At 39.0% G+C, this 13,430-nt stretch overlaps 1 protein-coding gene across 1 annotated transcript in view; it reads right to left on the bottom strand.

Moving 5' to 3' along the window:
* PIGK (phosphatidylinositol glycan anchor biosynthesis class K) overlaps positions 1–13,430 on the bottom strand; it is a 70,537-nt gene continuing 57,107 nt past the window's right edge. Inside the window, 1 exon segment of the mRNA XM_058808084.1 lies at positions 1–1,195. Coding sequence (XP_058664067.1) covers positions 1,079–1,195 — 117 coding nt within the window. The 3' untranslated portion in view covers positions 1–1,078.

Here is a 13,430-nt window from a genome sequence, read left to right as displayed (position 1 = left end):
TGTGTCAGGTAAGCTTTATTTTGGTTAAGGTAGAGAACAAGTTCCAAAAGCAGAGGGCAAAAGCTTCTCCTCACTGACTGATGTGTTTCTACACATGCACAGATTTGCTCTTCACAAATATCACTCTATTATACAGACAAAACCCCTCTAGCACACATTCATCAGTAAATGTCCAGGAAGAACACATCAATATGCCAAACCAGAATTTACAAAACACAGGCAACAAAGCACATCTTCTAGGGGCTCAGAAACTACAGAATACAATGGTACAATTTATAATGTTCTTCATCCTGATGCCAGAGCTGATTTTCTTTGGTGCAAAATCCAGTGCACTGAAAATTCTGAAAGCATCCAAGTCCATATTATATGCAGCGAAAATACAACATCTGTGAAGGGTTTCTAATGGACATGGTGAAGTCCTTTCACTTTTTTTGGCCTTCTTTTTAAGTAGATTCAGCAAAGTCATATAATTTTTGTTTTACTTTCACCAACTCATAGAATTCTAGACTCAGAACTATCTAAGGTGAAAGGACTGATCTAAGGGTTTTATTTAACAGGGAACAAAGAATAATAATAAAAAAGAAATCAATATATTCCAGAGTATTTTTATTTTTGTGAAGAAAGCTTTCAATATGCCATGCTAAAGTTTTTATTGACAGATTGACATCTTAAATAACATTCTCCACCATGTCCACTTCTTTAGTAAGAGGTGACTTCTTCTAAGATTTACTTCAAAGTATGGTGGAAAGAATTTGCCCATTTACAATCCAGAAGCAACCACAGAAATCCTGTAACTGGGTTTAGTTCCTGCCCTTTTTTAAGTTTAACCAAAAAGAAAAAATGCTCAGAAAAGCATTAAAATATGTTTAAATCAAGACAAAGTGAAATAACAGTAACATTAAAACCACTTTTTAGAATCTTTCCAGAAAAAGGGGCAGAAGAGATGGCTTCAAAAGAACCTTTAGAAGCGAGATGTCAACACAGTATTTCAACACAACCATAATCCCCATGAAGGGAACACAGGAGATACCCAGGAACCCAAAGTAGCAGCCAGTGCAAGTATCTTTTTTGCTCCAGTTCAGAAGACATGTTTCATGTGCTTGATTCCATATGTTTTGAAGAAAACCATGATGATCAATGCCCAGAGTCCTAAAATAAATCCTCCAGGTGGATGCCAGTCCTTTTGTTTTGGTTTCTGGAAAAAAAAAGAGAAAACAAAAAGAAGAACAAAATTTGTAATTAGCTCTCACAATAAGAAGTGCACTGTGTTTATCAACTGCAAAAATATAATCCTTGCAGTAGAACAATACCAATAAGCTGTATTTCTTCCTGAAGTAGAAGCATCTTTGTGATGGATGGGAAGGCTAATGGGAGGCAAGCTGCCACTCAAGCAGGGAGGGTAAGTACCACAAAAAGGCCACTGGAACTGTGCCTGAGACACCACTTTGCCTGCGTGTATTGGTATCGTGGGACGTGTTCCAACTCATTTGTTTTGACAGATTTTCTTGTATTTGGTCTCAGGTTAATACAAGAGAAGAATTCTTTAAGTATGAAAAACAGTTCCTACAAGTGAAAATGTGAAAGAGAAAAGAGAGTGTTGTTTTTCCACTACCTGTTTTCTACAGCTGCTTTTGTACTCAGAATTATGTGAATAAACAGGTATCTGACCACATAACAAGTGAAGGCTCATCATTTCAGCAATATCATAAAACAAAATAGGATTGTTTTCAAAGTCAATCACATTTCCCAGGGGCCTCATTGAGTCTAACTGCCTTTCCCTAATGTAGAAATATATTCTACAATTAAAACTTTTGTCCCCCTTCAACAAATTTTTCATCTTCAGTAAAAAGCCATACACTGCAATTGAAGGCCTTTTCTCTCTTACATGTAGCAGCTAGACAAGGTAAAACTTGCCTGTCTTCTTCCTTCCCTTACTAAACCAAAATTCAGATACTCACAGTCAGAGAATAGAGAAATGGATTGTAGAAAGTAAGTGCTGCCATGTACCCCAAGATCTGTCTCTGGGGCTAAAAATAAGGTGACTATATGAATGCAAAATTTTAGTTAAGACTATTGTGACAAAAATACCAGAATTATAGTATTTAGAAGTGTAACAGTCCCTCGGGTCTGTGCCTGCTCTTGCCCTCAGCAGGTATGTTTTACAGGTCTCCCAGGCAGACAGGGATGATTTACTATTACGATAATAAATACTGAAGCGCTTGCTGAGATTTTTATTCCTGCCTTGCTGAAAGATTTGCACCATTTTGTCCTTGTGCAGAATGGGACACAAGGGGCACAGACCATTTTGGGTTTGTTGCATTTAAGTCAAATTTAAAATTCTCTTTCTGCCAAGTGAATAACTGTTACAAAAGATTTTGCTGTTTTAATTTCAGCATCAATACACACAGAGAAGCTTGCTGTTCTCTGCTAAATGTACCAGGGAGGCTGGTGAACTTTAATGAAAGAAGGAACAGTTTGCAGTGTCTGTTCTTTCAAAACAGCTTTCCTATCAACACAAAAACAATGTTTGTTGACTGCTCAGCTTCCCTTTATAAACCACACATTCTTAGCTTTAGGATTTTTCTGTAAGTGCTGCAATTTCTGCTGTGCCTGCAATTAAAAAGTAGAACAAATAGTCACATCACCTGAGACACCCACAGAACTTGGCAGTCTGAAATATTAATGATTTTACTCTGATACAGGAATCACAAAACCAGCATTATAATTTACATCAACCACACAAAGCCAAAGATGTGAGCAGAGCAGGTGTCTCTGTATGCAAAGCACTGAGCTCCCTGAGCAGCTGCAGCGTGTGCTGTTGGTGATCTGCCACCTCGCTGACATTCACAACTGCACATCTCCACACAAACATCTCTGAAAATCAGCTCTGCCTGCTCAAAAGGCTGCCAGCACACCTCGCTTCTGAGAGTAACAACACATGACACTTCTCCACACAAAGGGACTTTCTTGTTTAAATCTTCCTAATTAACCTGTAACTTCATATGCATATTGCAGTGCCTGTTCCATCAATCTCTTTGTACTATCAATCTTTCCCTTCTTGGATCTCAGACAAGTATCTTACCACAAAGTGGCACCTGACCCTTCAAGACAAATGACTTCAATTTGCAGCCAGTGACACTAAAAGCCTCTCTTTCCTATTTTGTATAGAACACGTAATTTAATTTCATTAAAGAATTTATATGAATAAATATTTATAAGGTGATCTATGAGTATGGTTTTACATTTTGTCATGGCTTGTACTGAAGTCTCCATGGAATTGTGCAAGGGAAGAGAGGCCAGTGCAGCAGTGGCTCTGCACTGGGAAATCAAGGACATATATATATAGTCACTTTAAAGTCAGGGGATGCAATGTTAAAATGTAAAGGATTAAAACCATGAAGGCATGACGAAAATTATATGAGGCTGTACAAGAGCTACATACTCAGTAATCTTAAAAATAAATTATCCTAATAAGAAAGATTTACAGACCCAGAAACTGAAATACACACGTAAATATTATACCACAATAAAAGGGCAAAAATATTCAACTGTGTTGAATATCTGTAAGTCAATATCTCTAAATGGTTAATTGAGCACAAAATCATACTGAAATAGGCCAGTATTCTCCATGAGGACATCAAAACCTTATGAATAACTAAAATTGGATTACACAGATTCACATTTAAATCCACAAAGTATACCTGCAAGAGCTGAAATACCTAATTTTGTTTAAATTAACTTGCTCATAGATTCCCAAGAGAGTTCACCACTAAATTAAAATATAATTAGTTGTCAAACTAACAAGTTCATCTTTCTAAAATCCTAACAAATACAACACAGAAAGCATCAATAACAAAACTCTGGCTAGGTGGGCACGTCAGCTCAGCAGCAAGGAGTGCTGGAGTTCCTTTACAGAAAGCTGCTCTTGGCACCTCTGTATGGGACATCTGCAAGGGACATGGAGCCACTGCTCCCATGCCCTGTGCCAGCCAGCTGTGCTCGTCACATGGGGTATGGGGTATGGGGTATGGGGTGGGATGAATGCCCTCTCAGAAACACACGAGTGCCTCACCCATACTGCTGCAGAAGCTGCTGTGGCTGTTGTGTGTAGGCAAAAGGGGAAGAGTCACAGAGATTTCTCCTAATGGAAAAGACTATTATAGTTAGAAAGAGTTCATTTTACAGCAAATGAAAATCCTTTTCAGATCCACATGCTGGAAAAAGGTTTAGAAAAGCCAGAATTTCTTTCTGTGCTTATACCAGTTCTGTGGCCACAAGCCTAGATAAACTATCTCTTTATATCAATTTTAGGATTGATCAGATAGCATTAATGTGAGTAAATTTTTTTCACAGATGCTGAAAAAAAAGTCAGTAGATCTCCTATGACTATTGCCTAGCTCAGAGTCTTATTTCAGCAGATTTCTGTGAGATTCAGGCAATTTTCACATGTCAGGCATTTTCTCACTTGCAAGAAAATGGTAAGTGGACCAGAACCATGTTAAATGTCATAGTAGTTTGATCTGCAATTTATTATCTTATCACTATTATGTTTCAAATTGATGTGAGAATGGTTGCACTACAGACTGGTTGCACTACCTACAGATTACACAAAACTTGTTCATATTTGGGACTGCTCTGATGGAGCAGAGGCAACTTTTTGCTAAAGTTATTCTGAATTTCACTGTAGCACTGACCAGTAGGAACCGCCTCTGTAAGTGACATATTTAGGTATTGTGATTCACACAGCACAATGCCATTCCAAACACCCTCGTTATTCCCACAATAATAGCCGTAATGCATAGGTGAAATTCAGTTCAGAATGGTACAGTCTGTCATGAACAAATACATTTAGCAGCTTAAGGACTAGTCATTATGGAATTGCTGGAGATACCAAATTAAAAAGACAGGTAGCTAAGCAACAGCAAGCTTCCTCCTGTGAACAGTTTTTTGCTGTACACTCTCAGTTCTGGTAGACTCATTATCCTCTGGAATTCAAAAACAGTTAACAGAGAGTTGCTCCAAGTACTGTAATTAAGAAGAGGATAAAACAGTGTATTTTCAAACTGGATGGGTCTATAGGGACCTGAATGGAAAGGATCCAAGACTTTCAATGAAGGTGTTTCATAAAACATGCAATACATGTTACTCCAATTAAAATGAGCTTTATGAAAAAAAATAATTTTTAAAAGCTGAAGTGTTAATTAGAGGAAGAATGGTTTAATTTAAAAATGTTACATCACAACAGAAATAAGATTTAAAACATCTCATATTAACATTTCACGTGGACAATGCTGTCTAAAACTTATCTACAAGGATAAATTCAAGTGTTTTCCACACTGGAAGACTGTCAGACTATAACATCCAACATCTTCCAACAGAACTCTGTCTACATGTTCTCAATAAGCCCAAAAATATTGGTACAGTAAACTTTGGGTTAAACTCACAAACCACATCTGAATAGTTCCAGCACAGAAAGCCCAGCAAACAGACAGGAATTTAGTAATTACCAAATGAAACAGGGATACACAAATTCTACAATCTCCTCTAGTACTTTTTTCCAAAGAGAGCTTTAAGAAAGGGTGCAAATGCTTAGAAATGAATGTGCACATCATCCTTGTTGCAGGGGATGTTCTCCCCAACCTGAGGCAGATGGTGTGTGTTTGTAGCAGGAGTGCAAAATCCCCTGTGCAATTGCACAAAAAGAACACATCAGAAGCACTAGGTGCCAGCGAGTCCATTAAAGTGGCAGCTATTGGATTTCAAATTAATCCCTGCTTAATTCTCACTGCACTTTCAGCACTGGGTGCCCTAGACCCAGTTTTGGCCTCTTTATTGCAGCACATGTGGTATAAAACATCCCAGGGCTCTGGGGCTGCCTGGCCGACAGCAGCAGCCACAGCCAGGAGAGAGGTTGTGCACGTCCTCTGAGGGCTGCTCCACTCCCCGAGTCCTGGGGACAGCAAGCAGGGAAGTGAAACACACTTGTCTGTGCAGTGCTTGCACTCACTGGGGTGAATTTCAGGTATTTTGGGGGGTGAATTTCCAAACTTTCTTTTTAATCATTCTCCCTTTAAATGAATGTTTCTTTTTCTTCCAGTGCATACCAGAGGTTTTCTTTCTTGTTCCTCAAGCTACAGAATTTTATGTGAGGCTTGGTTGTAAAGACCAGTATAGAAACCTGAAAAAAAGATCCATGTCTCAAAACAGGTCTTTGAAATTCAAGGTGAACCTCAAATCCAAAACTGGAACAATCCACTGGCTTCTCACCTCAGAAAACTGATCTCAAACTGAAGGAAATTCCTTGGAAAAGCTAAATTCTGCTATACAATGCACTGTGCCAAGAGCACACTATGTATTTCCTAGAGGCACTCCAACAGTTCAAGTTGACTTGCAATTTGGAATTTCAAACTGGGTAATCCTTTATTGTAATTCTTATGATAAAGCACACAACAAAGTTTATTTCCAGAATGAATTTATATGTATCACAAGCAAATCACAACATAAAGTATGTCCTCAAAGCTTTCAGTGGAAGTCTGCACTTCTAATTTGTTTGGTACAGTTTGAATTTTGGGGTCCTCTCAGGGGATGGGGGAAGTCAAATAACTCCAGTCACCAAGTAATAGTTTAATCCTGTCTGTGCCCACAGCAGGATTAAAGTCATAAGAGAACTCCAGCATCAACGGTGCCTGTTCATCTGCAAAACAATTTAAAATACTTTTGTCTAATCTCTCGGTTTGCATTTATTAACCACACTGCCATGATTACTGATATCTCCAATATTAATAAAATAATTAAGGAACTTCATTCATCAACAACAAAAACTCACAAAGGGTACAGGAAGAAACAGCAGCTAAACTAAATTAACATCAATACCAACAACTGCATTTTAACATTTACTTTGTATAATCATTGTAATAGGAACAATACTGTTATGATAGCTTTACTTTTTCATTTCCTTCTAAACTTCATAATCTAGAAGGGCTTTTTTAACATGAGCCTCTACTTACTACTGCCTACTTTCAGATTTACCTCAACATTTCACAGCACTGTAAAGTGCTTTCAGTGGTTTAACAATTATTCCCTAATCTTCCAACCTGTGATACATTACATAATATACAACTTCTAATCAAAGGCAGACTTGCCAGCACCTGGGAGCCAGGGCTGCTGAATTCCCAGACAAGTCAGTGCTCAGCTGAGTGATGCCCACCCAGCAAACACAGCAGGGATTGTGGGGGACACACCAGGGGAACTCCAAGCGCAGGTGTGTGGTTTGCTATACCCAGAAAGAACACACAGAGACAATTCCTGAAAGAACACACAGAGACCATTCCTACCTGTCCTCAACAGCCTGGCATGGGGCTGAGCTCTCACCTGCTCTGCTGACACTGAGCTACATACTAGAATTCACAGATGCTTCAGAGAGGAGATGAGAGAAGTCAGATTAGCTTGTATTTAGGGGAAAAAAAATGGGCAACTGCCTCTATTTAAGGTATGCTAAGCAAGTTGTTCTTTATATTTTAATCAAATTCATACCCGCATATGAAGCCATGATCATGATTTTCTACAAAAGGCCACCTAAGTCAACAGCAAATATATGAGTTACATTTGCAAACACAAAGGTTCATGACAACTGAAGCATGCAAAAATACCAGATGAGCAGCTTAATTAAGTAGACGTGGTATTCAAAACTCACTTACCGCTACTTAGAAAAGCATGTTCCTTTTTTAATACGTTTATATTTAATTAATTTAAACAAGAGAAGGATTATTAGCAGAAACAAGACTAAAGGCAAGAATTCAGTGCTCAATGTCACGCCACAAATGGAAAGATAAACTCCTTGAGGTCCTTACAATGCAGGGAGTCAGAACCTGACAAAAACACACACTGGTGAGGCAGACCTCAGCAGAGAGAAACCTCCAAAAATCATCAGATATAAAAGCAAGTCCCTGTCACTGAAACTCTGGGTTAAGCAGACAGAGACAGCAAAGAACAAAGGAGACGAAGGCTGCTAGAGGGACAAGAATATTTTGTATTCACAGAAATACTGTGGTGTAAATAGGGCCAAGCTATTCTCGGAGTGTAGCAGAATGGATTGCAAGCAAGCTCACCCCTGATGAGCTGCACTGTAACAGCCTTGCCCTCCACAGCTCACAGCTATGTCCAGCCAGGATGGGTGTTACACAGAGTGGGTTGGCTGCTAGGAGGAAGAGTCTGCTGGCTGTGCTGTGAGGAGGAAGGGTCAGGCAGTTGTAAGGGACAGGAAGGAGTCAGGTGGTCTGTGCCAAGACAGAAGTGAGGTGTCCCATCCCAAACAAGGTCTGCAGCCACATCAGAGCACTGTTCTTCCAAGAGCGTGCACTGCTCACCGTCCCCTGGGAAAAGATTGTCTCAGTCTTCTTCTGTGCAGGTCTTGTTCAGACAAATTCAGCATTGCACTGCCAGTGGCAGAGCCAGCCTCTCAGCTCTGCAGAGCCAAGGCCCCACATGGGGGCACATGCACTCATGGGCTCCCACCTGCTTCATCTGGGACCATTATTCCAAGTAGCAGCCTCATCCAGCCCAGCCTTTCTGAGGAGCACAGCCCTCCTACATCCTCCTAGGAACTCTGACTTGGATTTCCCTTAGCATCTCTCTGAACCACAAGGTGAGTCCACTCAAATGCTTTTAAATCAATTTTTCTAAGAAAGGTTTTACTCCTAATCCTATAAAATTAATTGTATGCTTAGAACTTCCGTGATGAAGTGCCATTCTGAGTATTCATATTCAATCAAAGTTTTTTTTCTGTTTATATAGGAAAACCATGATGTTAATAAATTATTATGCTGTTTCTTTCCAAGTAGTAGTGATGGTTCCAATCACACTTCTGTGTCTGCATGTCCCGTAAGTATCTATTCATTTACTGCCAGGTGACAGGCTGCATTAACAACAGATGTTAGACTGCATTAGTTCTCATACTGAGTATGCCACATTGAGTACAAGATCTAATCAAATACTTCAACAGCTACATTTGAAATCCTTATACACATAGTTTTTAATGTCCATTTCTCAAATTTCTACAGCTATAATTTAAAATGTTCTCCATTACCCTAAGCCCTGTGCTGCATTATATGCATGTGCAGTAAAGCTTCACATTTTCTAGCTCCAGCTTGCACAGCTTGAAACAGCATTACAAAAGGCAGGCATGACAAAATGAATGGAGGGAGAAGCAGGGCTGAGGCAAAAGATGCCTTCACACTTATAAGAGCAACATCAAGAATGGCAGTACTTTTAGTGCATTTCATTTTCATTTTCAGTGACAAACCAGTGAGTAACAGCTGGTGACAGACCACTTTGTTCCCCACCACCACCCACCTTTTACAGGTGATTCTGTATTCAGTAGTTTTGTACTCATAAGCCAAACAAGTGTTCTTACCCAAGTTTATGTTGTATGTACTCTCTTATGGGAAAAGGAGATAGACTTGCTCTGAAATATCAACCCAATACTTTGGAGTACCCCAGCTGCTATAGAAAACAAATCATAAAGCATGGACATGGCAGTCATACAGGAACTTATTTAGTGGCTGCACATATTTACAGCTCCACAAAAAAAGCCATTTCTGTTACACTCAGTATGTCAAAGGACAAGGAGTCTCAGAGAGCAGATCCATTCCTGCACAGACTTTTTGTAAGCATTAAGAAAGAATAGCAGATTTATGGTATCATAAATAATCATTGTTCCCACGTGACATTTGCATGACACAGCTCATCAGTCAAATGCCATGTGGAGCTCACAGAGAGCATCTTCCCAGAAGAATGGATGAGTGCAGCTGAGGACACACCCTCCCAACACCCTCCCAGACCACCAGTGACAGGTACAGAATCAACAGCTTCCAAGAGAGTCTTTAAAAAAGATGAAATCACACATGGTTCTATCTAGGGGCAAAGCAGTTGCAGCTTTCCTGCCTCCATCTACACTAACCACAGGTTACTGCTCCACTGGCCAGCTGTCATTCAGTCCCCTCTAAGCACCACTCATCACCCATGAGTCAGCCATGTATTTGTAGATGGGCTTTCATGTTAAGCACTCCTGAAAATAATGAAATCACTGACTAATTCACAGGAACGCCCACCATGACAGAAGAAATCACTTGCACAAGGCTCAATCACAACCCCATGCAAGGAATTTGCACAGGAACCACGATGCAGGATGCTGTCTTGACTGTCCAACATATAAACACAACTGCTCCATTACCAGAGGCTTCATTCATTTACCCCTTCCATTCATTCTTCAAATGGAAATGATTTCATCAAATTTCAACCCTCTGAATTATTTAGGAAAACAATTCTAGACAGAGCACTAGAGAGCAGCCTGCCAATATCTCTGTCTGTGGCCATTCATCAGTCCTGTCAAGAGCTCGTGAGTTACATTTCTGTGCTCCTCACAGCATGCTACTGGACAGTAAACAAACAATATTTAACTTAACACATAATTAACTTAACAAATAATTAACTTAACACAAAAAAATCACCAATAACACCTAGGATTACATGGTTAAGTGGGATAAATGTGTGAATATATTTGGAGCTAACAGTGCCTTCCCCTGAGGAAAAGTGTTCAGAAAGGTATTTGCTGTCACAGCACCACAAAATATATCAAGATTGATAACATTTATATTTTTCCTTATCAATGTGAGCTTATTGGTAACACCTACTTTTTATACTGCATAAGCTCAGAAGAAATACGGTAGATAGAAGAAAAAAGATCTAACAAAACTCCTACTGCTCATTTTACTACTCACTGGAATACCATTTAAATAAACACTGTCTATCAGGGAAGCTTTCATGTGTAAACAATAAAAAAGTAATGATTAATAAGCACTGTACAAGGTTATGTGAGAAATGTAAATGTTACACAACACTGAACAGACACCAGAAAATGGAATTAAATCTTGCATCTTGGACAATGTACTATAAAATACTTCAGTAATGTGTTTGATACAGGAAGGTCCCCATCCAGCATATATTTAGTGATAGGTAACACAAACTGGGTCCAAAATTTAGTCTTACACTCAAATGACACATGTGCTTATAGATACACCAATGCTGTGCAACATCAAGCAATGCAATAAGAATAAAGACTACTAAATACATTTCCCTTTGCCTACAGACCTTACAGCATCCTCTCCTTTCCTCTACCCAACACACACCCATGCTCACACTTGGCTGTGTTACTGCTGCCATTTTATTCCAGGGACACAAATACAACCCATCAGACAGCAGAGATCTGTTATCAGCCACAGTGGCTGCTGAGTCTCCTCCCCAGGCCCATCTCACCAAAACTGCAGGAAAACACTTTTAGTCAGGTAATTCCCAAACACAGCTTTGGGTAGAGAAGGGCTAAGAACAATCAGACCCCTCCAAGGTTCATGAAGAGACACTGCAAGTGGGTTCTGACAGAAGCCATTCAGCAGCACCAGCAAAGTGCTGAAGCAGAACGTGCCTCACTCCTGCAACACAGCAAATCTCTGTCCTTTTATCAGTTTCTACTGCATACAAAGCCAGAAAAAATCTGGCCAAACAAGCTGGGTGTCATTTGGGGATGCCAAAGGCAGCATTTTCATAGCCCAAACAGGCTTCTGCAGAAAAATCAGCTGTAAGCTAGGACAGGGGCCCTTTCTCTGCATATAAAAACCAGTGTCTCACTAACCAGTGACCACCATGGAGCACTACTTACTTTACATTTGCCAGTAAATCTCATTCCTAATGCAAAGTCTGGTTCAAAGAGTTCTCCTATGGAACAGCAAAGCTAATCACCAAAATAAAAGTAACTCTGGAACAGTATCCATTTTGTTAATACTGTATCTAATAAAAGAAAAAGAGATTTGATTTACCATCAAAAGGATTTGATGAATCAGTCTTCTGTTACCTAGAGAAGTCCTAAAATTTATTCTACGTCAACCATAAATTTTGAATTACTACACCACAGCAGTTTATTGGTTGTTCTGATATAGACAGGATTTATATTTTTTTAATTTAAGAAAGATTAAAAAAATAAATGTAGCAGTAGCTCTTCATTCCACAATATCTTCAGCTTTTACTCTACATCAAAAGACAATGAATAAAGTAATTTCTTTTAAATGTAGACTTATAGTGCTACTGTTCACAACAACAATAATAATAATAATAATAGTAATAAACATTATAGTCTCTACAACCCTGTAATTCTACTGCTAGGAATTATGTCTTCTCACTAAGGTTTTTGTGGCTTAATTGTCTTCATATAATATTGATATCTGGTACTTGGATGTAATTAAGAATAGGGGAACCATTCTTAGAGTACTATTCCAATCCATTAGGTAAATTTTCTCACTATGATATGAAAATTTTCATCTACTTAATTAGCACACCTACTTCTTCCATGCCTAAGTGCACCTAAGCTGTGTTTTATGATGGCCCAAGGAAAGGAAAAAGAAACCACAACACATCAATTATGCTTCCACTCAGTTGTACAACTATTTTAAAATGTGTGAACAGTTAAGACAAAATTGAAAAATTACCATAATAGGCTTTTGACACTTCCCCGCTTAAGCAAAAATTAATTCTAACTCCCTGTTTTTATGCAAAGCCTTTATAATTTCTCTAATCTCAAGTTCCCACGAGAGAGAACACAATTCTTTCAAGTACAAGTATGTGAGGTTTGGCATCTTCCCTTTTTAGTTATGCAGTTTATTTGATGGAAGTCTAAACTGCTAAACCTCCCTTTGTGCTTAATATAAGCCATCCTCAGTGGAAATACAAGTTAATTTAAGTAAAATGAAGTTTTAGGAAGGATGCATTCTCTTGCACAGAAAGCCTCACTAAATCAAAGCTTTTTTAAATGCAGCATCTGTTTCCTGAATTGCTCTAGAACCTGTAATAAAATAAACTAAAAAGAAGAAAATTTTTTAAAAGGTACTTTTACATATAAAACACCATAAACATAAAACCAGACAAATGGAGCAGCTTACCTCTCATTTTCCTGTGTTTTGCAGCCTCACCTTGTACTGTACATGAAGACACTCTTACAACACAATGAATTAGCACGTTTTAAGCATCATCTGTTTTATTAATGGTCACTACTATTAAAACCTACTGCTTGTGCATCAGCTGTATTGTATTGCTGGGATACACTGCCATTCACACGAAGCTGTGTGGACCACATCCTAAATTCACAGTTTTTCCACAGCACTGCTTAGCCCTGAAACACACCTGAAGTATTTGTACATCACACACTTTGCTTCAGCAAAAGTCAGGGGTCTATTCTGATGCCTACAAACCTATTAAGGTCACAGACAGCTTGTGCAGTTCTTTAGTCTGTTCCCATGAGAGGCAGAGGTATATTATTTGCATACCATTATGTACTGAAAAAGCTATTCAGTTATCCCCACTGGAGACAACTCACTTCCCTGCCC

The sequence above is a fragment of the Ammospiza caudacuta genome, chromosome 7 (assembly GCF_027887145.1).
Source record: "Ammospiza caudacuta isolate bAmmCau1 chromosome 7, bAmmCau1.pri, whole genome shotgun sequence".
NCBI lineage: Eukaryota > Metazoa > Chordata > Aves > Passeriformes > Passerellidae > Ammospiza > Ammospiza caudacuta.
The sequence above is the reverse complement of the archived record's forward strand: the minus strand, read 5'-3'. Positions and strand labels throughout refer to the sequence as shown.